Genomic DNA, 26,576 nt, shown 5'->3' on the forward strand with positions numbered 1-26,576 from the left:
ATAAACATAGTTGTGCTGGTAGCCTTAGTATGGCCTTGTTTGTGAGCATTTGGGTAAATGCCCAAAAGTGGGATTTCTGGGTCATAGGGGAGGTCTATGTGGAATCCTGCATTAGCGTTCTATGTCTGGGATATTTAATTTAACATACTATCTTCCATTTACATCCATTTTTACAACCATATTTTCGGGTTATCAGATGTAATGACTTGTTTTTCATCTCTAATTCTATTTGCTCTTTCTCTTTCCCTCTCTTTCTTCACACAGCACTCATTAAAGTTTGTCACTGACTACCATCTATCAACTTGTTTGGTCTTTTGCATTGTTTGTAAATATCTTTTTCAATAATTTGTTATTTCTTCTATCAGGGTTGCGTTTGGTTTCCTCTTGTTTTCTAAGCCCTTGAAATGCATTATTAGGTTGTTTCTTTGGCATCTTTGTATTTTTAAGTAGTCACTCTTGTATATTGTATCTTTGTACTACTTTTGCTTCAACCTTTGGTATGATCTATTTCCATTTTCATTTGTTTTAATGTTGTTTTGAAATTCCATCTTGCTTTCTTCAGATCACACTATTCTTTCAAAATATTTTGTTGAGTACACATGCATTTAGGAAGTTTCTCTTAAAGCTGTTGTCACTATGGTCTAGTTTTATTTTGATAACAAATATATAGTATGAAATTTCATTTCTAATGTGTCAAACTATTTTGTAGCCTAGAATATTATCTGTACTAAAAAACATATATGCTAATGAGAAGAACATGTGTTCTGCAGTTGTTGCATTGCATATTCTTCAAATATCTATCAACTTCATTTGATTTGTGGCATTAATCTGCTGTGTTTTGTTAAATTTTGTGTGAATGATCTATTGATGAAATTAGGATATGTATTTGAGTTTATTAAACTTCATGTCTAATGGTGTCTTTTATAAAATTGGATAGTACAACATTAGGTGTATATACATTTACAATCATTGTACCTTTTTTGTATATGCCTTGTATAGTTCATCAATATTTACTTAAATGTGTTTCATTGAAGAAATCCAAATGGGGTCTATTAAGCATAATTAATCACTAATATTTTTATTTCAACTTTATTTTATAAACACACATATATATATTTGAACACACATATTAGACAAACATAACAATTAGTGATTTCAAACTTTCTTACCATTTATAACAGGAAATTAGAAAAATCAGGTGTGTGTGTGTGTGTGTGTGTGTGTGTGTGTGTGTGTGTGTGTGCACATGCACGTATGTTGGGCTTGAGTGTTAAATTCAGTGTCCTTGAACACTTTTTTAACTTGAGGCTAGGACTATACCACTTGAGCCACACTTACACTTCCAGCTTTTTGTACTTAATTGGAGATAAGACTCTCACAACTTTCCTGCCTGGATTGACTTCAAACAACATGCTCCACTCTCACCTCCTGAGTATCTAGGATTACAGGCATGAGCCACTAGAACGAGCCCAGCTAGAACGAGCAGTTTCTTTGTACAGTAAAAAAAAATTGGTTTAGTTGAACTTGTTTATTTTACTTGTTTTGTTTGAAACACTTTTTAAATAGATACCAATAGTCAAAAAGATACTATATGGCTTATCAAATTGAGTTGCCTATTTCCAGTTATTGTGCAATGAGTAGATGACCATCTAGCTCCCTTTTGGTTGACAAATTCTTTCTTTACAGATCTGGAAAATTGCTAACTTCAGTCAGATTAATGAAAATCTATTCTGTAGATTAATTACTTGAGCTATGTAAAATGTTTGGGATGAAAGATTCAACATCTATGATCTTACGCTGAAGAACAAGAAAATAGTGACAGTTTGCATTTGAACATTGTAAGTTGGAGAGTAACAGCATACCAAGCTAAACTGTAAACAGAAATACCAAAACCATATAATACCCACAAACAGAAAAGATTTGTGGCAAGAAATTAAGTGCAAAAGTGGCAAGATAGGACTGACTTGGTAGAATGCAGAAATGAACATTTTATGTTAATATGTGTCTTAGGCAAAGAGGCGCTATAAACCTCAAATGATAGTAGTAACAAATGTTTGAAGTTTCTAAACCTACTTCAAGATTAAGCACAGTGTGCCTTCTTTCATTCCTCTAAACACCACAAGGACAGAGACTAGTTTTACTTAGTTCATGATACTATTTTCACCCTCTAAAATATTACCTGAAATATTTCCAAAGTCAATGAATTCCAATTAACCTCTATTTTTCTTCTGCTATAGCATGTGACTATACCTTTGTTATTAAAGCCCTTTCAGTACTTTTCTATATTCATCCATCATGATACTCTTTGAGACACTTCTACAACATCAAATTACTTTATTTTTTAAATCTTATTTTAGAGTTAAAATATATCTTTAATGTGAGAGGGTTCCATTATCATATTATATATGTATATATTACACTTAAATTCACCTCTTCCATTGTACTCTCATTTCTCTCTTTCCTTTCCCCCCTTTTCAAAGTGTGTTTGGTTGGGTTTCATTATGCTTTCCTATTGAATCAATCACTTACTTGATCAATGCATGGTGACCTTGGTTCCTTGTGACAGATTTTTGTCTTAAACACTACAAAATTACTTTCTTGACTTGGAAAAAATTATATTAAGTGAAGTAAGCCAAGCCCAAAGAAACATAGGTCCCATGCTTTCCTTTATTTGCAATATCTAGTATATGTATGAGTCAAGCAGAAAAGGTCAGATAAGGTGATGTTAGGAAAATGAACCCTAAGTTATGTATTTAAATGTTTTTTTTCTTTCATGCATTTGTTTATAACACATTTATAAGATTATTTCTTTGTTGCTTTTTATGTCCCTTCCCCACAGTATAACCCATGCTTTCACTGTATTTGATGTCGGTATAATTTGTGGAGGGGAAGGGGAAAAACAAGTCGTTTAAATAAGGATACAGGTGGACCCGTTGCAACAATGAGAAGTACACGTTGTCATGTCGAAAACGAACTTTACAACTTTTGGGGGGAGGATTGGGTGGGAGGGCGGGGGGAGGCTGGGAAGGGATGGGAAGGGGAAACAAAGGAGGCGGCTACAATGCTTGATGCTTGATAAGAAATGTACTCATTATCTTGCCCATGTAATTGTAACCCCTCTGTACAATATTTTCATAATAAAATATAAAAAAATTACTTTCTTTTCATTTCATTTCTCCTGAAGAACTCTATTACTAAAGATAAATTCTAAGGGGTTTTCTTCGTGTGTGTGTGTGTGTGTGTGTGTGTGTGTGTGTGTGTGTGTGTGTGTGTGTGTATACTGTCATAGTCAAAATCATTCTGTTTTTCATAGCTGAGGACTGAGTTTAGGGATGTGCAACATGCACTTGCTAGGCAAATGTTCTTTCACTGAACTAAATCTCCAACCCTAGGATTCATTCTTGACAACAGTTTTCTGAAATAACTTCTTTCTTATATGTTTTTAAATAAGAAATTTACTGTTGTCATTCCCCTATAAAAATTTGCTATATCATCTAATTTTAAGATTTTTTTTCCTTTAGTTTTAATTTTCACAAGCTTAATTATGAAGTATGTAGAAGGGTTTTTAAGAAAGGTTTATTCTATTTTTGTTCCAATTAGATTTCTTAAACTATTACTTAAATTTTTCAATATACTATAGAGACAATATAAAACATACTATGTAACCATGTGTGTGTGTGTGTGTGTGTGTGTGTGTGTGTGTGTGTGTGTGTGTGTGTGTGTGTGTGTGTGTGTTTCTGTGCTTGTCCTGATGCTTAGACTTAGAGCCTGGGCACTGTCCCTGAGCTTTTTTCTCAATGCTAGCACTTACCACTTGGGCCACAGTTCCACTTTGGGCTACATTTTTATCGTTAAATTCGAGGGAAGAGTCTTGCAGCCTTTCCTGCTTGGGATGGCTTCAAACCCCAGTCAGTTCCCAACCAGCACAATAAAAGCCCTCAGGAATAACACCCAAGCCCTGAATTCAAGCCCCCAGGATCAGCCAATAAAAGAAGCCTGCAAATTAAAAAAATGGTAATATTCATTCAACTTATTCCTTGAGGAATATTCAGAACTATGAATTTAATTTATGCCTTTGGAGTGCACACACATAAATAAGACAAGCAGTTCGAATGTTCAGGTTAAGCATTGAAATGGAATAAAATAACTTTATAAACCATGAATTTTAATGAATGTGTTGTCCAAATGCACAGAAATTCATGCTAATAAAATAAGAACTACTAATAAGCCAATATGTATAAATTCCTATTTTCATTCATGCTGATACAATTACAGATATTTAATATTTTTATATTGAATGGACTTTTAATGAATATTTTCACAATCAACTTATTTAACCATCATGGTCCCAAATAAACTGTGTTGTGTAAAAAGTACTCTGTTCTTGATACTTATTTGAGCAAATGATCTCCTTAAAAATTGTAATATATTGAGGATTTCAGGCTGATCTATTTTCTTGAGGGAAAATCAGAGCTGATGGTTAATTCTAAGGGAAAAATACAATACAACAAGGCAACGGATATTTTATGTTGCTTGGATTTATTTTCTTACTTTTCCTCCAGCCAATCACTTTCACTATCTGATATTTCTGAACTATATCCCATAGCCTTACGACGAGTCAGGATAACACGTATTTCATTTTCAAGTGGCTTAACTTTTGCTTCTTGTGAACACTGATCTTCAGGTTTGTGTAACACAGTTCCTTTTCTTATTGCTTCCATCAAATCACTCCTGGTTGTACTGAGTATTGGAAAATATGATGGAGGAGGTTGTTTTAAATCAGAAGAAAACTTGCTTGGTGAATACTGGGAACTTGAATGACTCTTGGTTCTTCTTGAAATGGCAGGTGTTGTTTGAGTAGAAGAAAACAATGACTGTAAAAAGGAATATTCTGCTAACTTAAAATCTGGTGATTCTGATTGTTGTGGATTCAAATTTCTTGTGGATTTTGCAGCTGGAGGACTTGCTAATTTTTCATTCAAATGTCTTGAAAATGGGCTTGATTCTTGTTCTGATAATGGGAATGCAGATGTTGATGATTGTGAACATGAAGATATTGATGATATTGGAACTGAATTTGACCTTTGTGAAGTTAAAGATTTTGGTTGTGGTGCTATCAAAGACTCTGATGTAGAGAGAATCGAATTTTGTGGTAATGGTGAATGTGAAGACTTGAGTTTTGATGGAAATGAAGACACTGCTGATTTTCCCAGTAAAGGTGAATGTGAAACAGAAGATGATACCAATTGACAAACTGAAGAGATTTGTAGTCGTCCAGGCAAAGCATAGTTGACATGATCTTTAACCGGAAAAGGATCTAAATGTGAAGTCACTCTTTTATCTTGTGGATTTTGATCCTTTGGTTTCAGTTCAGAATATGTAAAAGATTCTGATACTGTCGGATAGAATTTGACTTTTGGTGGTGTAGTCGGAATGTCTGTATCAGGAGTAGATTGTAGGTAACCAGATTCTGCTGCTGCTGCTGATGTTGTTGCTGCTGTATGTTTCCAAACAGGTAATGAAGGTTTAACTGGGGGTTGAACCGTTGCAGGAATTTCTGACCTCTTTGAAGCTCTCAATCCAGCTAAGCACTTAAGTCGTAGTGAAGGTGATGAGGATGGTGCTTTAGGATTTATAAACACTTCTGTTTTTGGATGATGATTTTGAGGTTGGGGTTGTATTTCTCTCTTTCCAGTTTCATAACTGACATAAGGACATGAATTTTCCCTATCTCCATTTGCATCATGCTCTGGGTGTAAAGCACTGGATAACATTTTTCCTACAGCTCTTGTTAGAAGAGTGCTAATTGTACTAGATTTGTAAGTGGAAAATGTAGAATTTTCAGATGGTTGATTGACATTTGAATGAAACCCCTTACCACAAGCAGCTGGAACATTATTATCCATTGGTTGAAGTTGTGGTATATGTTTTGAATTATTGGAGTGACCTGTGTCCTTCTTGTTCTGCACAAACATTTCCCTCTTATGTCCTTTACTTTTTGCTATATTATTTTCTTCCCAAAGCTTGGGGCTTGATGAACATAATTGGAATGAATCATCAGGAGAAATTAAACCTTTTATCTCATCCAAGTGGTAAGAATCACACATAGTGACAGGTGACATCTCTGCATCATCACTGTAACTTTCAAGTGTCTTAGCTAATGAATTAAAGGAGCATACTTGCTGCATTTGGAAAGTTGCACTTGGAAAAGTATTTCCTGATTCTTTAACTTGCATTGTTAATCCTTCATTTGGATACTTAGCAGTAATAGCGTCAGTTAATTGGGTCACATTTTCTTGTAAAATCGTAAATTTAGAAGAGACTCTATGAATCTCTTTGTATACTTTCCCAAATAAGACCTCAATATATTTATTTAGATCAGTTATTTGCCTAGCTATATCATTTAAACAAGTATGAATTACCTCAATTTCTCTGGTCATCCCTGTTCGGTCCCATTGGTCTTCATCCAATTTTTTTTTCAATGACATATTAGATTCCTGTTCTTTCAGCACAAAAGTGGTCTGGAGGCACTTCTACATCAGCTTCTCTTCACTATCCACCATTACTCTCATCCGTTCCAGGCTTTTCCAGGTTTTAATATCACCAGAAATATCTGCCCATACTATAAGCTGCCATGTTTGAGAGGAAAAGGTGCTGTTTTCAGTTTATGAGAGGTTACATGGCAACCAAATTCTTCACTAGAATTTTCCATTTGAGCAGGAAGTGAGAGAATAATGCTTCTGAATTATTGCCACACCCTTATGGCCTGAACTATTTCACCAATGGAGGGAGGCCATTTAAAGAGAAAGTAATAAGACTGACATAATCTCATTTACTCTGAAAGTGTGGCCCTAAATTTTAGAAAGAAAGAAAACAGCTGTTTTTTGTCTTTAAATAACAAATATCTATGATCTTATTCCAAAATCATCTTCTAGTTTCGATGTTTTCTCTGAGTTCCAATTGGATATTACTCATCTATCTAAATTTTTTCTGTTATTATTCTTCCCAATTTTTCTCTATTTTTTGGATGTGACCATTTCTACCATTCAGTTAGTTGTTCTTGTCCCTACCCCCCCCAAAAAAAGGTAATAAGCTTTATCCTTGACACTTTATCTACATATCCAGGCTCAAACTCTGGTCTTCCAAGATGTTATTCTCCTTTCTTCTATCCATGCTTCAATACTTGTATCCATCATCCAAAGTTTCTTTAACATGGATGATATGTATGAACTTCCAGTAAGAGAGGAAAGCTTTGTTTAAAAAAACTCATCTAAATATGAATATATATATATATAAAATATCAGAACTAAAACAGATATGATCTCTTACTTATGCATTCTGGAAAGAACCATTCAAGGACTGAGAGATCAAGGAATTTAAATACTGGTAGATAATTACTATTTGAATTCCATTCACTGGGGTTCTATGAAGGTACTGAAGGGTAGGATTGACTATAAGAAAATAGAAATTTTAGAAAGACCATACATACCCTTATATCAACAGAAAGAAATCTCTGAAAAGTGAGTTTTCTGGAAAGGAAGGTAAAAACTGTTCATCCATCCTCCAAATTTTCACACACTGATACAAATAATGAATAACCAAAAGCAAAAAAATCTCACCACTGCTAAATATGGATATAAGTCTACTAACAATACTTTATTGGAAAAAATATCTGAATTCATAATTTGGGAGTTGTTGATGTTCTACTGCTGTAGACACAGCAAGCACTAGATTTTAAATGTTGAAAAGTGTGAGGATATGTTTTGGAAAAAGAAAAGAAAAATGTTCTTAGATGAGAAAGGATTTTTATTAAGGACAAATTTATAAAAATTCCTAAAATCATTAACCAAAATAATGTTCTAACTCTAAAATTTAATTATAAATTATAGCCAATTTTAATGCACATAAATCTCTTCAAAAATTGTGTTTTATATACTTTGAGCCCTACTCATTTATTCTGTACAGTTTTTCATCTTTCTCATACTTATTCATGCCTGACATCTGCAAAGTGGAGTCTTGGGTCATCCTGATCATAGGAGAGGAGGATGTTGACTTCCTACTCGATACTATGACTATGTATCTTATTCTTTTCTTGAACCTAGGACTCCCTTTAACAAACAACCTAACAGTATGGGGAGTCTATCCTTGTTGAACCAGGGTAACATCTCTCACCTGTAGAGGCGACAGAAATCCTGAGGTATAGACTCCCCAAGGCAAAATTGGTAGGGCTTAGTGGTGTCACGTGTACAAATTCATTTAAGAAATACATCTGTCTTGCCATATTAGAAGCAGGATCCATTAAAACCTGAAACCAAGAAAGCATCGCAAAATCCAATGGACAATCTCAAGTCACAGAAGCTTTTAAAGCCTTTCAATAGCCCCTGTGACATTCCAATCCTAGGGATACAGAAACTAAACTCAGGGTGGATGTTAGTGCAAGTCTTTAGGTTAATTAGCAAGGGAGTGGCAACTTTCATTCCAAATCCCTACCTCATTGTCTCAGATTCCTGAAAGTTCTGAATGCTTTTCAGTTATAGATTTAAAGAATTCTTTCTTTTGCATTCCTTTACACCTTGACTTCTAATTTCCATTTACTTTTGAGGACCCCTCTAACCAATCTATTCAGGTGATATGAAACATTTTGCCTGATGGATTCAGAGACAGTTCTGTCTTGTTTGGCCAGAGTCTAGCTGAGATTTGGTTTTATTCAAGCATCTCCAAATCACTGTTGTTCACTATATGGATGACATACTTTTTGTGAAAGACTATATAGACAGAGACTGCCAAATGGAAACTCAGGAATTTTCCAATTTCTTGGCAGACAGAGGTTATAAGATGTCAAGGGCAAATGCACAATTCTGTTAAGAAACTTAAATATCTAGGGCCATTAGTAAATGAACTTGAAAGTTGGGAGAGGACAGACTAAATTCTACCATGATATTTCCCAACACCATGGACTCTCAAGCAATTGAGATTTGGGGAATCATGGGTTATGTTGGTTATGTTCTTTAGTGTTGGGAAATGGCTTGACCCCCTGAATCAAGGAATCAAAGAGACTCACAATTCACAAACTCAATTTGTAAAATGCGACCAATACAATAACAGGTCTCTGACCAACTTCAACAGGCTCTTCTGCAAGCACATGCCTTTATGTGTCCTGATTGCACAAATCTTTAACCTATCTGCCCATGAGAGGAATGAGGTAGCCTCAGGGTTATTTATCCAACCTTGAGAACAAGTAGGGTACATTAATAAAGTACCTGAGGTTTTATTTAGTTACTTAGTCACTTTTTTGTGTGCAATCCTGAAGTTGAACTCAGGGCCTGGGCACTGTCCCTGAGCACTGTTTGTTGCTCAAGGCTAGCACTCAACCACTTGATCCACAATTCCACTTCCAGACTTTTGGTGCTTAATTGGAGATACAAGTCTCATGGACTTTCTTGCCTCAACTGATTCAAACTGCAATCCTCAGATCTCAACCTAAGATTACAGACATGAGCCACTGGCAACCAGCAAAACAAGATGTTTTAGTCAAGGCATGGTCAACCTTTCTAAAGGCTTTGGCAGCCATGGCCCTTCTACTCCACAAGGCAACTAAACACGTACTGAGAAGGACCCGATTGTGTACACTCTTCATAATATGATAGGGATACTAGCCTCTAAAGGAAGCAGGCTTCTCCAATACCAAGCCTTGCTGTTGGAAAAGATACCTGTCCAACTCATACCATCCTCTTCTCTAAATCCTGTCAAGTATCTCCCTGAAGAGAGGAAAGAAGTAGAACATGACTATGACCAGGTGATACACAGACTTATGCAGTGAGGAAAGATTTGAGCAAAATCAGTCTGGGCACTAAATTTTTGGTGCTACAGTTCTATATCAAAAGAAAATGAGAGCCGCAAATCAGAGGAAGGGAATGGAAAATGTGGTGTGACTATTGGAGGAAGGGATAAATGGGAGGGGGAGAATAATGAAAGTAGTGATTCTGATCCAGATAAACTGTATACATAAATGGACATATTAAATTTTACCCCTCTTTTAAACAACCATTTGTATATTTTAAATAACTAAATAAATTTAGCCTTTGTCTTAAGTAAACAAGTGAAATTGTATCTGTTTGGTGTCACTAGAATTGTTTTCCCCTAACTTGTAAGAGCCTTAAAGTTCTGACTTATGTCACTGATGTACCCCTATCATTTTAACTTAGCCAAAGATTCTAAATTTTGTTTGAAAAATAGAAATGAAATGAATGTGTATATGTGACATAATTATACCTATTATGGTAATTGTTGCTAGTGCCTTTGTATGTTAAATGTACTTATGTTCCTTCCATAAAGTACAAGTCTTTTTTTTTTTTTTTGGTCCTGTCGTGGAGCCTGAACTCTGGGCCTGGACACTGTCCCTCAGGTCTTCAGGTCAAAGCTAGCGCTCTACCACTTGAGCCACAGCACCACTTCCGTTTTTTTCTTTTTTGCTTATGTGGTGCTGAGAAATCGAACTCAGGGCCTCATGCATGCAAGGCAAGCGCTCTACCACTGAGCCACCAAAGTACAAGTCTTAAATGCAAAGGTTGGGACAAAATTTTTACCTAGCTGATGTCCTCCAACTAATATTGTCAGTGATATTTTCATAGTCATATGTGTGTTTTCAATTATAATGAGTGTATTGATGCTGATGGATTATCCTAGACTTTTGCATGCAATGAAAAAGCTACACCGTTTTGTTAATTGATTTTTATTTCCAAGTTTTAACCATGGTTACTAAGGGTTTTTTTCATTGCAGTTTTTGTTCTTCTCTGGACAATCCCATGAAAAACAAAACACTAGAAAATATTTCTTTCTAATATTTTCTGGTTTTGCCTTTGTTTTCTACTTATAAAAATTTAAACTGTTCTCTGTTAGTATTATACAAAAGTACAGTTTCTTTTTTTTAATTGTGAAAATACCATACAGAGGGGTTACAATTACATGAGCAAAGTAATGTGTACATTTCTTATTAAGCATTGTTGCCTCCTCCTCTGTTTCCCCTTACCATTCTTTCCCATCTCCTCCCCACTCTCTACCAAAGTTGTAAAGTTTGTTTTTCGACATAATGTCTTGTACATCTCATTGTTGCAATGGATCCACCTGTATCCCTATTTAAACAATTTGTTTTTTCCCTTCCCCTCCACAAATTATACCAACATCATATACAGTGAAAACAGGGTTATACCGTGGGAGAGGGACATACAGAGCAACAAAGAAATCATCTTATAAATATGTTAGAACCAATAGCAAGAAAGAAAAACCATTTGGGTCCTTATCTTGGGGTTCATTTCGCCTAACATCAACTTATCTGACCGTTTCTGCTTGGCTCAGACATAGAAAGAATGACATTGCCCTATTTGTTAAGAAATGGAAAGACTTGGAAAAAAAATTATATTAAGTGAAGTAAGCCAGGCTCAAAGAAACATAGGTCCCATGGTTTCCCTTATTTGCAGATTCTAATAATAGCAATCTGAGTAACATTTTGAGATGTTAAAACATGACTTGCAAAATAGGCAAACAAAAGTAATTAAATGTCAGATAAACCAGTTTAATAGCCACTCCTTATAGTTTCTCTTTTGGCTTAATTTTCTTCAGAAATGTCATTTGTCACTGACTCCACTGGACCTACCAGTCCTCCCTGTGACATGAGAGAACAGACTATATCATCTGGGCAACTAATCCAAGAAATGAAGGACTTTGAGTAACCACAGAGTGGTTAATTGATAAAATAGTACTTGTCAGAGATGGCATAGAAAAAGGCCTTTTATTTAAGTAGAGACAAAAATAGTATGGCTGTGGCTCTAAACATATTTTTAGTAGTTTATGTTTATGAAGTTACTTAAAAGAGGCTTCCCTATACAATTTATTTAATATGATGTTCCCTGACATTGATTTTCTTCTATATTTTGCTTCCTAATGGTATTTCCAGTTTTAGGTCATATCAAGTACTTTTGACCTACATATTCCAGCTATTTGTCTCCTTTTCATGTAAGCCTAATTCTTTTTAAACTAAGAAACATTCAAACATAAGGGGAAAATTGTAAAAATACAATTTAAAAGATGTTTTTGTTGCACTGTGAATTAACTAAAATTTGAGCACTTTGCTGTCTCCAATCTTTGCATCTGTGCCCTTTGATCTGAGCCATTTCTTGTTGTAGATACTTTTCCATTACCTTGGTATCCAGAAAGAATAGAATTAACTGGTAAGCATCTGGTGACAAAAAGCAAACTGCCACTCAGATAGGCAATGCCTTCTTAACATCAAGAGAACAACCAAAGGCTAGAGTCCACCACTTAGGCCTTCAGAGACAAAGACTGAAATAATGGTCACCTAGGCCATATTTATAACATGGAATTCTCTTAACTATGCATACCTTCCATATCATCTTCTCTCAATTCTCTCTATTTAACATGAGGCCAAAGTCTGTACCTCTGAAGATAACTAAAATGATACCTTTCCCATATTTGTCATATACTCTGCCTTTTACCACTACTCTTTATTTGAAATATGAGCGTGAATGGCCAAGCCTAACATGAAACTCCTGGAATTTGGATACCTCAGTAAACTCTGGTGGAAAAGGCTTGTTCATTTAATGATTATTATGAATTCTTAAAAGAGAGAAAGAGAAACGTACAGACAGATGAGGCAGAAAGAGAAAGACAGAGAGACACAGAGAGATACAGAGAGAGACAGAGACACAGAGAGAGAGAGAGACAGAGAAACTCTAAGGGACTGATATATCAATGGTCTCTTGCAGGGCTGGCTGCTAATGATCTAAATTCCTTCCACTAGGTCTCATCTCTCAAAAGTTCCATCATCATTTAATAGCACTGAGCACCAACCAATCTTTTTTTTTAATTTTAATTTTAATTTTTTATTGTGAAAATACTGTACAGAGGGGTTACAATTACATGGGCAAGATAGTGAGTACATTTCTTATCAAGCATTGTAGCCTCTTCCTTTGTTTACCCTTCCCATCCCTTCCCATCCTCCCTCCCCCTCCACCCAGTCCTCCCCCCCCCCAAGTTGTAAAGTTCGTTTTCGACATGACAACTTGTACTTCTCATTGTTGCAACAGGTCCACCTGTATCCTTATTTAAACGACTTGTTTTTCCCCTTCCCCTCCACAAATTATACCGACATCAAATACAGTGAAAGCAGGGCCAACCAATCTTTTAACAAACTAAGCCTTTGGGGCAACAAATCTAAACTATCGTGGAATGGTTATATTGAGATGTTTACACTGTCTTCTGAATTTTAAATTCTTCTTTACTTTCATTGTGCAGAATCAGACAAGTTTCCCACTTTGTCCTCAGGACCAACCAATCACGACAATGTGCACAGGAATTCTCTTCTTATTGGTTCAAATGCTTGAATAGTCTCATAGCCAGATGGCACTCACAAGTGGAATGACTACTGTGGTTTCTGGTGAAGAATTTTTTCCAACTAAGAACCTTAAGCCAGAGAAGAGAAAAAGCTCAGATACAGAAAATAAAATCTAGTAAATGTTAACTACTTCTAAGAAATCTGTTTAGCTCCTTTGCCTATTTATTAAATGGTCTCGTGAAGAAATGTTCAGCATGTCTGACTATAGAGGAAATGCAAATCAAAACAATACTAATCTTCTATCATACCCCAGTAAGAACAGTCATCATCACCAATATGAACAACAACAAATGCAAGTGGATAATGCAATATCCAAAGAAAAAGAAAATGCAAGTGGGGAGCTCTAATTACACAGTTGGCAAAAATTTGCATGGTTCAAACAGTATGAATGAGTTTGTAGTATCCTCAAAAAGCTAAATATAGAACTATCCTACAATCAAGCTTGAATATTTATCCAAAAGATTACAGTACAAGTCAGAATACAGTAAACACTTGCACACCCATACTCATTGCTGTATTATTCACAATAGCCAAGTTATGGAAACAGTACAGATGCCCAATAATGAACAAGTGGATCAAGAAAATGTGATACATATATATATATATATATATATATATATATATACATACATATATGTGTGTAATATACAGACACTGGAATTTTATTTATCCATCAGGAAGAATAATATAAATTATGGTAATGGCAAATTTTTAAATAACATGCCATACTCAATATTACATCATTTGCAAGGAAATGGATGTCCCTGGGGAAAAATCTGGCAAGTGAAGTAAGTCAGGCTCAGAGAGACAAAACTACATATTTTCTGTCATATGTGACATCCTATGTGAATTATCAACATATAAACCATGTGCAAGGCCATATCCATATATAAACAAATTGATGAAAGTATGGTATATACAAAGGAGAATTCCAAAGGTATAACTCCTTCCAACAATTTACAGTTGTTGACACATGTTTTCAGGAGGCTGAAACATGTTTTGTCAGATGCAATGAGGCACAAGGGGAAGAGAAGATAGGAGATAGGAATAGTGAATGAATGTAATCATAGTATCCAGTGTATATTTGTAAAAAATGGAATCAGATAAAGTAAAAATAGATTGGGAAGTAAAGTAGAAATAGATTGGGAAAGGGAGAATAATTAAAGGAGTAACATTCATTAACATGATTAACAGTATAATTAACATGTTAATCACGTGCTGAATTAAGATCTCTGAATAAAAATTAAAGTTGATATAGGGAAAAACACAGGAAAAGTAAATATCATTAGAAGCAATACACAATAACTCTAGTTTTTATTTCCATGACATATTTACCAAATCTATGAAAATTTGAGCATGACTTTTTAAAAACAGTATCTAGATTGCACTCTGATTCAGAGCACATAGAACCTCTGAAGTTACTTGCCCCAGACTTGCAAGGAAATGCCACTCTGACTGTGCCTTCCCAAGGACATCCCACTGTCCATGCACGCCACATTTTCAGCATATGGTTGATGACATCCTAATATCAGTGTATTTCTTGGACCTGTGTCCACTGCCATATGCTGTTTTGTTGGGTAGGAAGTGAGAATTCTGAGAACCAGTGACATGTAGAATAGCACAATGACTAATGAGACATCCTATATTTCTGCAAGTGGTTGTTTTGCTACAAGCATTGCAGGCAGAGAAGACAAATCCATAACCAGAGGAAGTATCTCTTGCCAGAATACAAATTGCTGTCTTCCTTTCCCAGGATGGAACTAGTCCATTGTAGATAACCTGCCATGGGCTAAAATACTGCTAACTTAGGGAAGCTAGCCAATTTGATGACCTACTATTGTTTTTCACTCACAGAAGATTGGATCCTCAATAGTGACCATAGCCAGGCCAGCCTTTGAGAGCAGAAATCCTCCATTGCTCTGCACATGCATAACCCTTCTCTATACCACCATGCTCATTTTGTTCTTGAGCCTACTAGCAATAACAGAAATGTTTGGGAAAAGACTATCAGTGCTCTCTTCAAAATGGGAATTTTACTATTTCAGTATTAAATCCTCCCTGTGTGGATCACTTACTGTTGTCTCATTTTGGTTATCAGAGACCCCATGAATAAAAGTGTCCTCCAACTTAAAAGAGGCCCATCAATATGCTTCATGGTAATGGGACTCTAGAAATTTCACTGAGGTTGAAACCCTATGAATATTTCTCTGGTTTACTTTCCAATTTTTGACACTAAAATATCTTAGCAGAAACACTAAGTGGTTTCTTTTTATTTTTAGGTCCATTATGCTTATTGTCATCAATGTAATGCACAGTGTGATTTCTTGAGTCAGGAAAATGAATACGCTTTATGCAAACTGAATTATCACACTGTAGAATTGATGGAGCACTACGTGAGACAGTGAAAATATAGTATGCAAAGCATATATACCTGCTGAAACAAATTGCTTTTGTAGGTAGTACTTGAAATGTATATTAAAGATCAGTATCTGTCTAAAATGTACCAAGGGATATGTGAATTTACTTAGGGAGTGATAGCACATGTTAACCAGAAGCTATAATTATGACTACTGTCTGATGAAATTTATGATAATCCACCCTCATTTTGTAAGACCAATTTGTTTCCTTCCCAGGCCAAATATATAACGAGTAAAGTTGTGGAATCACTAAGAGTACAGTAGTCATAAACAATTTTAAATTCCTGCACAAATTTAGCATTTCCATCATTTGTTCACCATATATAACTGTGTATGTATATCTGTGACTTCCTTCTACTGAAATACATGGGAGAAGGAGACTCGCTCAAGATCCCACAGTTAGTGACAAAGCCTTAACTCTACCACAGGATTCCCATCTAGTCATTTGTTCTTTTCCTCATGTTCAATTTCCTAAGGCTGTCAGAATAAAGTATTGCGAATCAGCATCTAGTTTCCAAAAAAATTCCTACAATAATGTAACTAGACTCACATTGTTTACATTGTTTACTAAATTGAAAATAACTTTTCAGTGTGTGTGTGTGTGTGTGTGTGTGTGTGTGTGATACAAGACAGACAGACAGAGAGAGAGAAGAGAGAGGGAGGGAGAGAGAGAGGATGCAATGAGAAAAGTAACTTTTTTCAAAATTACTTGCGTCAAAATGTATTAAGTGGAGGGTCATGATATTAAAATACTACTCATATATGTGTGAAATACTATGATGAAATCCCTTTGAAGAGTAAAAAGTAAAAACAAATAACAAGTAAAACATTTTGGCTGAAATGAGGTACAAGTGAAAGAAAGATGGTTAAAAAGGTTAATGAAAGATGAATGTGGTTGAAATACATATGCATGTGTGAAGATGGAACAAGGCACTTGTTGAGATTGGTTTGGGAAGTGGGAGGATGATGAAGGTCAGTAATGGGGGGGGGTGAATCTGATCAAGGTACACTCCATGCATATATGGACATGTTTAACATGTTTAAAATGAAACTCCCTTTATTATTTGTCACTGCTAATGAAATGCAAACACATCTCAAATATTTAAGCAATAAGTTTTCAAAATTTATCAAGGCAATTTTCTAGCCAACATATAAATCAGTTCCTAATTAACTCTAAATGTCCAAAGGGTGACCCATATGGAAATTAAAATGTGTGAAATGACTAAGACGGTTTGTTTTAAAGCTGTCTGACTCATAAAAGCGAACGCTAGTATATCTGGTGGTACAAATCACATTCAGATGCCATTTGCATTCATAGTGTGCAAATATAGTCTCTGTTTCCTATCTGCTGACAACTCTAGCTCTGCGTATCTTTTCAGTATGTAATACTTGCTGCAAAATCAGTATGTAATACTAACTGTAAAAATCAGTGTGTAATACTCATTACAGAAGCAATATGTACTACTCACTGCAGAACCTCATCTTCTTGGGGCTGGGAAGGTGGCTCAGTGGTAGAGCTCTTGCCTTGCATGCATGAGGCCCTGGGTTCGATTCCTCAGCACCACATAAGCAAGAAGAAAACAGCCGGAAGTGGCACTGTGGCTCAAGTGGTAGATCGCTAGCCTTGAGCTGAAGAGCTGAGGGACAGCGCCCAGACCCAGAGTTCAGGCCCCATGACCGGACCAAAAAAAAAAAAAAAGAATCTCATCTTCTTCTTTCTTATAACTTTATAACCAGTTCCAATAGCCTTGGATACTGCTATATGGTCTGTAGCCACTTTATTTTCTCACTTATTTTTCCTGTAATTAGCAGTGCCAAAGTTTGAACTCAGTTAACTATTTGTGTGACTTCTTGCTCATCTTGCTTGCTCATCTGTGCTGTACCACTGAAGCCACATCTATAGCCCAACTCAGAGGAATTGGCCTCCTTTAAGTAGCTAGAATTATATGAATGAGCCACCAGCAATGGCTAGCTGATTCTCCTTCATTCTTAATCTGCACAACTTCCTTTCAACAACCTAACCTCACAGATGTTAAAATTATCAAAAATTCAAACTTCATATCATACTGATATGGCAGACCTGGCTGATTTGTTTAAGTTCACTGATGTCTTTAAGGTTAGAACTTCATGGGAGAAAAATTATCTGACAAAAAAATAAAAGAAAGAAGGAACTCTGTGAGAACAACTTCCTCTCTTCAGTTTTAGTCTGAATGCTGTGTATGAGTCAGTATCGGAAGTGATACATAATCATGTAATAAGAGATAGGTGCACCAGAACAATCCAGGGTGAACGTGTCTCTCCTCTTTCCATCAGTGCTTTTATGGAGCATTTAACCTACATATATAGCATGCTTGTCCATTTGGATAGATTGCTGCAAACTATAGTATTCTTTGTATGAACTGCATTAATACTTGGGTCCTATAATACATGAAACAGATTGAGAACCTGGAAGACATAGCTCTTCTGGAAAATGTTTGCCAAAGAGTCTCAATATATTTATAAAGCTATGTTTATATGGCAAGTTACATATAAAAATTTAATTTTGGAGGAGAAGAGGTGGGATTCCTTAAAAGATGTAGACATTTGGATAATAATATACTTCAAAAATTAGTTTTGTTACTTGGAAGAGGTACATTGTTACTATTAAAGTATCCCCAACATAAACCACAAATAATGTTTCAAAAATTGCCTCAAAATTGAAATTTGCAAGGATAGGCACTGAATTATGCACCTAATAAATAGGTGAAGTTGTTCTTTTCATAAAAGCAATTTAATATAGACTATCCCAAGGTAACAGCAGAAATTTGATTTATTTACAAGTAACAAAGCAGTCTCTCAAATTACTGTAATACCAGGAAGACCAAATCCAGGTACATTTTGATAAACATAGGGAAGAGGGGCCAAAGGAGGTACTATCTGATGCTGTACATATAGCCAGTGAATGACTTGCAAAGTTTAGCTAGATGGAAAGGCAAATAGCATGTGGCTCAGGTAGACAAGTAGTTAAAACGTATGTCAAAACACCAACCAACAGTCATGCAATATCTGTAGAAAATATTAGCAATTGAGCTTGTTACCATGCAATTAGATAAAATGCTAGAAATGTTCTCTTTTGCTTCTTAATGGGTCTATTTGCCATTGAGATCTTCATATCACACATCACCTGTATTCTCTCTTTTTTGTCGGTTGTGGGGCTTGAACTCTGGGCCTGAGCGCTGTACTTCAGCTCTTCAGCTCAAGGCTAGTTCTCTACCACTTGAGCTACAGTGCCACTTCCTGTTTTCTGGTAGTTTATTGGAGATAGGAGTTTCATGGAGTTTCCTGCCCTGGCCGGCTTTGAACTGTGATCTTCAGATCTCAGCCTCCTGAGCAACTAGGATTACAGGCTTGAGCCATTGGCGCCCAGCTCACCTGTATTCTTATAGTCCTCTCTATACAAGTCTACACTTGCCACAATTAACTATTCTTTTAAAATTTTATTTTATTTTATTTGTGAACATACTGTACAGAGGAGTTACAATTAAGTGGGCAGGATAATGCGCACATTTCTTACCAAGCATTGCAGACTCCTCCATTGTTTACCCTTCACATCCCTTCCCAGCCTCCCCCCTCCCCCCCAATCCCAATCCTTCTCCTTCTTCCCCCTTCCCCCCACCCTGCACCAACGTTGTAAAGCTCCTTTTGGACATGACAACTTGTACTTCTCATTGTTGCAACAGGTCCACCTGTATCCTTAAACAAATGGTTTTTCCCCATGTCCTCCACAAGTTATACTGACATCAAATATAGTGAAAGCAGGGGTTATACTGTGGGGGAGGGACATACAAAGCAACAAAGAGATAATCTTATAAATGCGTTAGAGACACATGCATGAAAGAAAAAAAACATTAAAATACACATCTAAGGGTTCATTTTCCTGACATCACATTATCTGACCTTTTCTGCTTGACTCATACATATACTAGATATTACAAATAAGGGAAACCATGGGACCTATGTTTCTTTGGGCCTGGCTTACTTCACTTAATATAATTTTTTCCAAGCCTTTCCACTTCCTAACAAATGGGGCAATGTCATTCTTTCTGATGGAGGCATAGAATTCCATTGTGTATATATACCACATTTTCTTGATCCATTCATCTACTGAGGGGCATCTGGCTTGGTTCCATATCTTAGCTATGGTAAGTAATGCTGCAATAAACATAGTTGTGCTGGTAGCTTTAGTGTGGTCTTGTTTGTAAACATTTGGGTAAATGCCCAAAAGTGGGATTGCTGGGTCATAGGGGAGTTCTATGTGAAGTCTTTTGAGGAACCTCCATACTGCTTTCCAAAGTGGTTGAACAAGTTTACATTCCCACCAACAATGAAGTAAGGTTCCTTTCTGTCCACATCCCCTCCAGCATCTGTTGTTGTTAGAGTTCTTGATTTTTGCCATTCTAACTGGAGTGAGGTGATATCTCAATGTTATTTTGATTTGCATTTCTTCTATGGCTAGGGATGTTGAACATTTCTTCATGTGTCTATTGGCCATCCTTCTTTCTTCAGAGAAGTTTCTCTTTAAATCTTTCGTCCACTTATTTATTGGGCAGTTGTTTCTTTGAGGATTTGTTGTTGGGGGGTTTAATTTTTTGAGTTCCAAGTATATTTTATCTTATTTTATTTTATTTTATTTTGGTCCAGTCATGGGGCCTGAGATCTGGGCCTGGGCGCTGTCCCTCAGCTCTTCAGCTCAAGGCTAGCACTCTACCACCTGAGCCACAGTGCCACTTCTGGCTTTTTTCTTATGTGGTGCTGAGGAATCGATCCCAGGGCCTAGAGCATGCAAGGCAAGTGCTCTACCACTGAGCCACCTTCCCAGCCCCCAAATATATTTTAGATATGAGACCCTTGTCCGTTGTATGGCTAGTAAAGATCTTCTCCCAATCCGTGGGCTTTCTATTGATCTTGCTAGCTATGTCATTTGCCCTGCAGAAGCTCTGCAACTTTATGCAATCTCATTTGTCCAACCTTTCTTTGATTTGTTGTGTTTCCGGGTCTCTATTCAGAAAATTTCGGCCTGAGCCAAGGAGACCTAGGGTTTCTCCTATTCCATCCTGTAATGTTTTCAGAGTGTCTGCTTTGATTTCAAGGTCTTTCATCCATTTGGAGTTGATTCTGGTGCAGGGTGATATATAAGGATCTAGCTTAAGTTTTCTACATGTAGTTAACCAATTTTGCCAGCACCATTTACTGAAGAGGTTGTCTTTCTTCCATTCTATTGTTTTACCTCCCTTATCGAAGATTAGATGGCTATAGGTCTGTCGGTTCATTTCTGGGTTTTCAATTCTATTCCATTGGTCCTGAGGTCTGTTCTTATGCCAATACCAAGCTGTTTTGATTACTATGGCTTTATAGTAGAGTTTGAAATTTGGTATTGATATTCCTCCAGCAGTGTTCTTTCCATTGAGGAGCGTTTTTGCTATTCGGGGTCTTTTATTGTTCCATATGAATTTTTGGATTGCCTCTTCTATTTCCTTGAAGAATGAGGTCGGAATTTTGATAGGTATTGCGTTGAATTTGTAGATAGCCTTGGGAAGTATTGCGGTTTTCATGATGTTAATATTTCCAATCCAGGAACATGGGAGGCTTTGCCAATTTTTTAGTTCTGTGTTGATTTCCTTTTTCAAGATTTTAAAGTTTTCATCATAGAGGTCCTTCACTTCTTTAGTTAAGTTAATTCCTAGGTATTTTATTTTTTGTGGGGCTATTACTAATGGAGTTGCTTTCCTAATTTCAGCCACACTTTTCTCATTGTTGGCATACATAAAAGCCATTGATTTTGGGGGGTTAATTTTATAACCTGCTACTTTGCCAAAGTTTTGAATCAGCTTGAGTAATTTGGGAGTGGAGTCTATGGGATTCTTTAAATACAAGATCATGTCATCTGCAAAGAGGGAGAGTTTTATTTCTTCTTTCCCTATTTGGATCCCCTTTATGTCTGCATCTTGTCTTATTGCTGTAGCTAGGCATTCTAATACTCGATTGAAGAGAAGTGGAGAGAGTGGGCATCCTTGTCTTGTTCCTGAGTTAAGAGGAAATGGCTTTAGTTTTTCACCATTGAGTATAATGCTGGCTGTAGGTTTGTCATATACAACCTTATTGTATTGAGGAATGTTCCATGGATTCCTAATTTTTCCAAAATCTTCATCATGAAGGGGTGTTGGATCTTGTCGAATGCTTTTTCTGCATCTATTGAGATAACCATGTGGTTCTTATTCTTGCTCCTGTTGATATAATGAACAATATTAATTGATTTGCATATATTGAACCAGCTTTGCATCCCTGAAATGAATCCTGTTTGATCATGGTGTATGATTTTTTGGATGAATTGTTGAAGTGGATTGGCCAAAATTTTGTTGAGAAGTTTTGCATCAATGTTCATCAAAGAAATGGGTCTATAGTTCTCTTTCTTTGATGAGTCCCTGCCTGGTTTTGGGATGAGGGTTATGATGGCTTCATAGAATGTGTTCAGTAGTGAGCTTGCTCTTTCAATTTCATTGAAGAGTTGGAGGAGTATTGGTGTGAGCTCTGCTTTGAATGTCTTGTACAGCTCTGCTGTAAAACCATCTGGTCCTGGACTTTTCTTAGCTGGGAGGTCTCTTATTGCTGTTTCTATTTCAATGCTTGATATGGGCCTGTTAAGATAGTTTAACTCATCTTGGTTTAGTTTTGGCATGTCAATATTTGCTAGGAAAAGGTCCATTTCTGTCAAGTTCTCAAACTTATTAGCATAAAGTTTTGAGAAGTATTCCCTTATAATGTTCTGAATCTTGGTTGTTTCTGTGGTGATGTTTCCATTCTCATCTCTGAGTTTATTAATTTGGGTGTGTTCTCTTCTTTTTCTGATAAGATTTGCTAAGGGTCTGTCAATTTTGTTAAGTTTTTCGAAGAACCAACTCTTTGTTTTGTTGATTCTTTCTATACATTTTTTTGGATTCTAATTCATTTAATTCTGATTTAATTTTGATTATTTCTTTCCATCTACTGGATTGGGGTTTATCTTGCTGCTCTTTTTCAAGGAGGTTTAGATGTGTCATTAAATTGCTAGTTTCAGATCTCTCCAATTTGTTGATGTAGGAGCTCAGAGCTATAAACTTGCCTCTGATTACTGCCTATGCTGTGTCCCAGAGGAGCTGGTAATTTGTGTGTTCATTTTTGTTGAATAGCATGAACATTTGAATTTCCTTTCTAATCTCTTCCATGACCCACTCTTGATTCAGCAGTGTGTTGTTCAGCCTCCATGTGATACCAGACTTTCTTTGGTGGCTTTTGGTGTTGAGTTCTAATTTTATTCCCTTGTGGTCAGAGAGAATGCAAGGTATAACTTCAATGTTTCTGAATTTAGACAAGTTTGCTTTGTGGCCTAACATGTGGTCTATTTTAGAAAACGTTCCATGTGCTGCTGTGAAAAACGTGTATTCTGATGCTGCTGGGTGAAATGTTTGGTAGATGTCTGTTAAGTCTAGTTGATCTATGCAGCTGTTTAGATCTGTGGTTTCTCTGTTGAGTTTTTGCCGAGTTGATCTATCTAGTGGGGAGAGTGGTGTGTTAAAATCCCCAACAATTAATGTCTTTGGATCTATATGGGATTTGAGGGAAAGTAGTGTTTCTTTGATAAATTTGGGTGCTCCATTGTTTGGTGAATAGATATTTAGAATTGTAATATCCTCCTGAAGGAGAGATCCTTTAATTAGTATGTAGCGACCTTCTTTATCTCCTCACGAATTTTAATTTGAAGTCTATTTTATCTGATATGAGGATTGCAACTCCCGCCTGTTTATGGGGGCCGTTTGCTTGGTAGATTTTGTTCCAGCCTTTAACATTGAAAATGTGTTTGTTTTTACGGGCAAGATGTGACTCCTGCAGGCAGCAGATAGAAGGGTCTTGTTTTTTAATTCAACTAGACAGTCTATGTCGCTTAATTGTAGAGTTCAGTCCGATAACGTTAAGAGATAGGACTGAGAGGTATTTGGGAGTTCCTGACATGTTATCCACCTTCTTGGGGGCTGCGAAAACTGGGTTCTTCCTATGGTTCTTGGATTCTCAGTTTGGGTGCAGTTTCTTGGCCTTTGTTGCGGTCTTGTTGGTTTTCTATGTGTAGGACATCTTTAAGTATGTTTTGTAGGGCTGGTTTGGTGGAGATGTATTGTTTCAATTTTTCTTTGCTATGGAAGGTTTTTATTTGGCCTTCAGTTATGAAGGAGAGTTTAGCTGGGTACAGTATTCTTGGTGGATAGTTGTTTGTTTTTAGGGCATGGCATACATCATTCCAGGCTCTTCTTGCTTTGATTGTCTCTGCTGAGAAATCTGAGGTGATTCTAATTGGTTTCCCTTTGTAGGTGATTAACCTTTTCTCCTTGACAGCTTTAAGGATCTTTTCCTTGGTCTAAGTTGATCCTGTGTGGATTATAATGTGATGGTGGGATGTCCTATTCTGGTCTGGTCTATTTGGTGTTCTAAAAGCTTCTTGTATCTGAATAGGCCTATCTTTTTGTATGTTTGGGAAGTTCTCTGCTAGGATCCTGTTAAACAAATTTCCTAGACCATTAACTTCTGTTTCTAGGTGCTCCTCTACACCCATTATCCTTAGATTAGGCCTTCTGATGGTGTCTTCCAGGTGTTGGATAGATCTATCATATTTCTTGGACTTGTCTTGGATGGTTGTATGTTCTTTGTCTATAATATCTAGGCTGTCTTCAATCCCTGAGATTCGATCTTCTGCATGGTCTAACCTGCTGTCAAGACTCTCTACTTTGTTTTTTATCTCTTTTCCTTCTAATTGGTCAGCTTTGATGGCTTCAAGTTCTTTGTTGAAGCTCTGTTTTAGGTCTTGTATAAATTTCTTTACTTCCTTAATTTGGTGTTCAGTGTTTGTTCTCAAATCACTTAGTCGATTGGTTATGGTTTCTTTGGACTCCCATTCCTTCTGTTGGGTTCCATTCAGCATTCCCTTTGTGGTCTCCCTAACTTCCTTCAGCTCTTTGTTAATGGATTCCATGAATGCCTTTAGTGATCTTTGTGTATTCTCTACCTGGTCTCTCAATTCTTGAATTACTCTTTGATTAGCTTCCTCCCGTTTGTGGGATTCCTGCAGTTCTCTTTCCTCCCATTCATGGGATTCCTGCAGTTCTCTTTGAGTGTTCTCAGCCTGCTCGCGCCATTCCTCCCTTTCTCTTTGAGTATTCTCAAGTTGTTCACGCAAATTCTGTATCTGTTTTTGAGTAGCTTCCTCACGCTTATGATATTCCTGTATAAACTTTTGGGATGCCTCCTCTATCTCCCTATCATGCTCATACAGAGTCCTTTGTAAGTTGTCAAACTTCTCATTTATCATGTTTGCCACCAGTGTTTGTAGAGCTATTTGGGAACTCTCCTGTGGATTGTTCATTATCTGATCTGACCCCTGATTATCAAGATTGGGAATTGAGATACCCGGATTTGCCATTTTTCTTGTGTTTTTCTGGCTTACTCTGACCATTTGAGATGAAAATAGCACCAGTTTTGTGCTAGAACACTATCTTAAAGCAACCATCAACCAACGTTTGCATTTATATAGTCAATAGTCTATAGATACAATCTAGTTCAACAGATATATCTATTCAACATCAAACAACTATATGTTAATGGGCTTCGAACCGCAGAGAAGAATTTGGAAAACCAGAAATTATTAGGGTTAGGGAGAGATGTGGGTAAAAAATAGGAATAGATTGGTGTGGGGAGGCACAGGGAGAGTTAACTATGTCCTAATCTCAATGCAGGAAATAGGTTTGGTAGGATGCAAGTAGAGATAGAGAGAAAAAGAAGAAAGGGAAAGGGAAATGAAAAGAGACCAGAAAAAAAATAGAAATGTAAAAATTAATATAGTTATGGAGATTGAAAGACCATCTATTTAGAGAGGAATGTGAATATATTGAGAAAATAGGAGGGAGATAGAGGAGATGTGAAAAACTTAAAAAAATGCTTAAAATATTATATAGGTATAAAGAGGTAGTACTGCTATTAAGGAATTTAAGTCTCAGAGGTTTTGGATTGAGTAATAAATTTGTGGATTAAGTGTGTAAACAATGGGGGATAGGGTCTACTAGTTAACTATGGGTTTATCTCAGGATGTGCAGGACAAGAGTTAAGTCACATACAGAAGAACAAAAGAGAGGAAAAGGTGAAAAGGATAAGAAAGGGAGAAAAAAAAGATCAGAAGTTCAGTAGAGCTAGACAAAAAACAAAAAGATAATTATGAAAGAAAGAAAAAGAGAAAGAAGGCAAGAAAAGAAAGGAAAACACACATTCACGTATTCCTAAAATAAAAATTATAAGAGGGGAAAAAAAGTTACTGGAAAACAATTATGTTTTCAAAAAAGGCAAAAATTAAAGATTAATAAAAGTTTTAGAAAAGGAAAAAGAATTTATATATATATATATATATATATATATATATAAGGTACCAAAAAAAAAAAAAAAAAAGAAAAAAGAAAAGAAGAAGAAGAAAAAAAAGTTCTTTGATTTTTTTTTTTGATTTTTTTGGGAGAGGTTGGAAAAATCCTGTATCTCCCTTTTGTCTGTAACCAGCCTCTTGTTGGAGTCTCTGGTCAGCTTGAGGTCCTGTGGCTTGGTTGGTTTCTTAAGTCAGTTTGTTTGAACAGGCAGAAAAATGCTCTGCTTTACCCAAGATTTTGAGATCCCCCTCCCAGATTAGTTTACTGGGAGGGTGA

General features: G+C 36.3%; 1 protein-coding gene across 1 annotated transcript; it reads right to left on the reverse strand.

The window, feature by feature from the left end:
• Window positions 1–4,547: 4,547 nt before the first annotated feature.
• Window positions 4,548–6,620, reverse strand: LOC138839816 (actin-binding protein WASF1-like). Its single transcript, XM_070039348.1, has one exon. The coding sequence runs from the start codon at window positions 6,486–6,488 to the stop codon at window positions 4,548–4,550; it is 1,941 nt and encodes a 646-aa protein (XP_069895449.1). The 5' UTR covers window positions 6,489–6,620.
• Window positions 6,621–26,576: the final 19,956 nt, after the last annotated feature.

The sequence above is a fragment of the Dipodomys merriami genome, unplaced genomic scaffold (assembly GCF_024711535.1).
Source record: "Dipodomys merriami isolate MVZ:Mamm:240054 unplaced genomic scaffold, mDipMer1.0.p SCAF_3, whole genome shotgun sequence".
Taxonomy (NCBI): domain Eukaryota; kingdom Metazoa; phylum Chordata; class Mammalia; order Rodentia; family Heteromyidae; genus Dipodomys; species Dipodomys merriami.

Coding starts and splice junctions, on each gene's coding strand:
- LOC138839816 (XM_070039348.1), bottom strand. CDS start 6,488: ATGTCATTGAAAAAAAAATTGGATGAAGACCAATGGGACCGAACAGGG.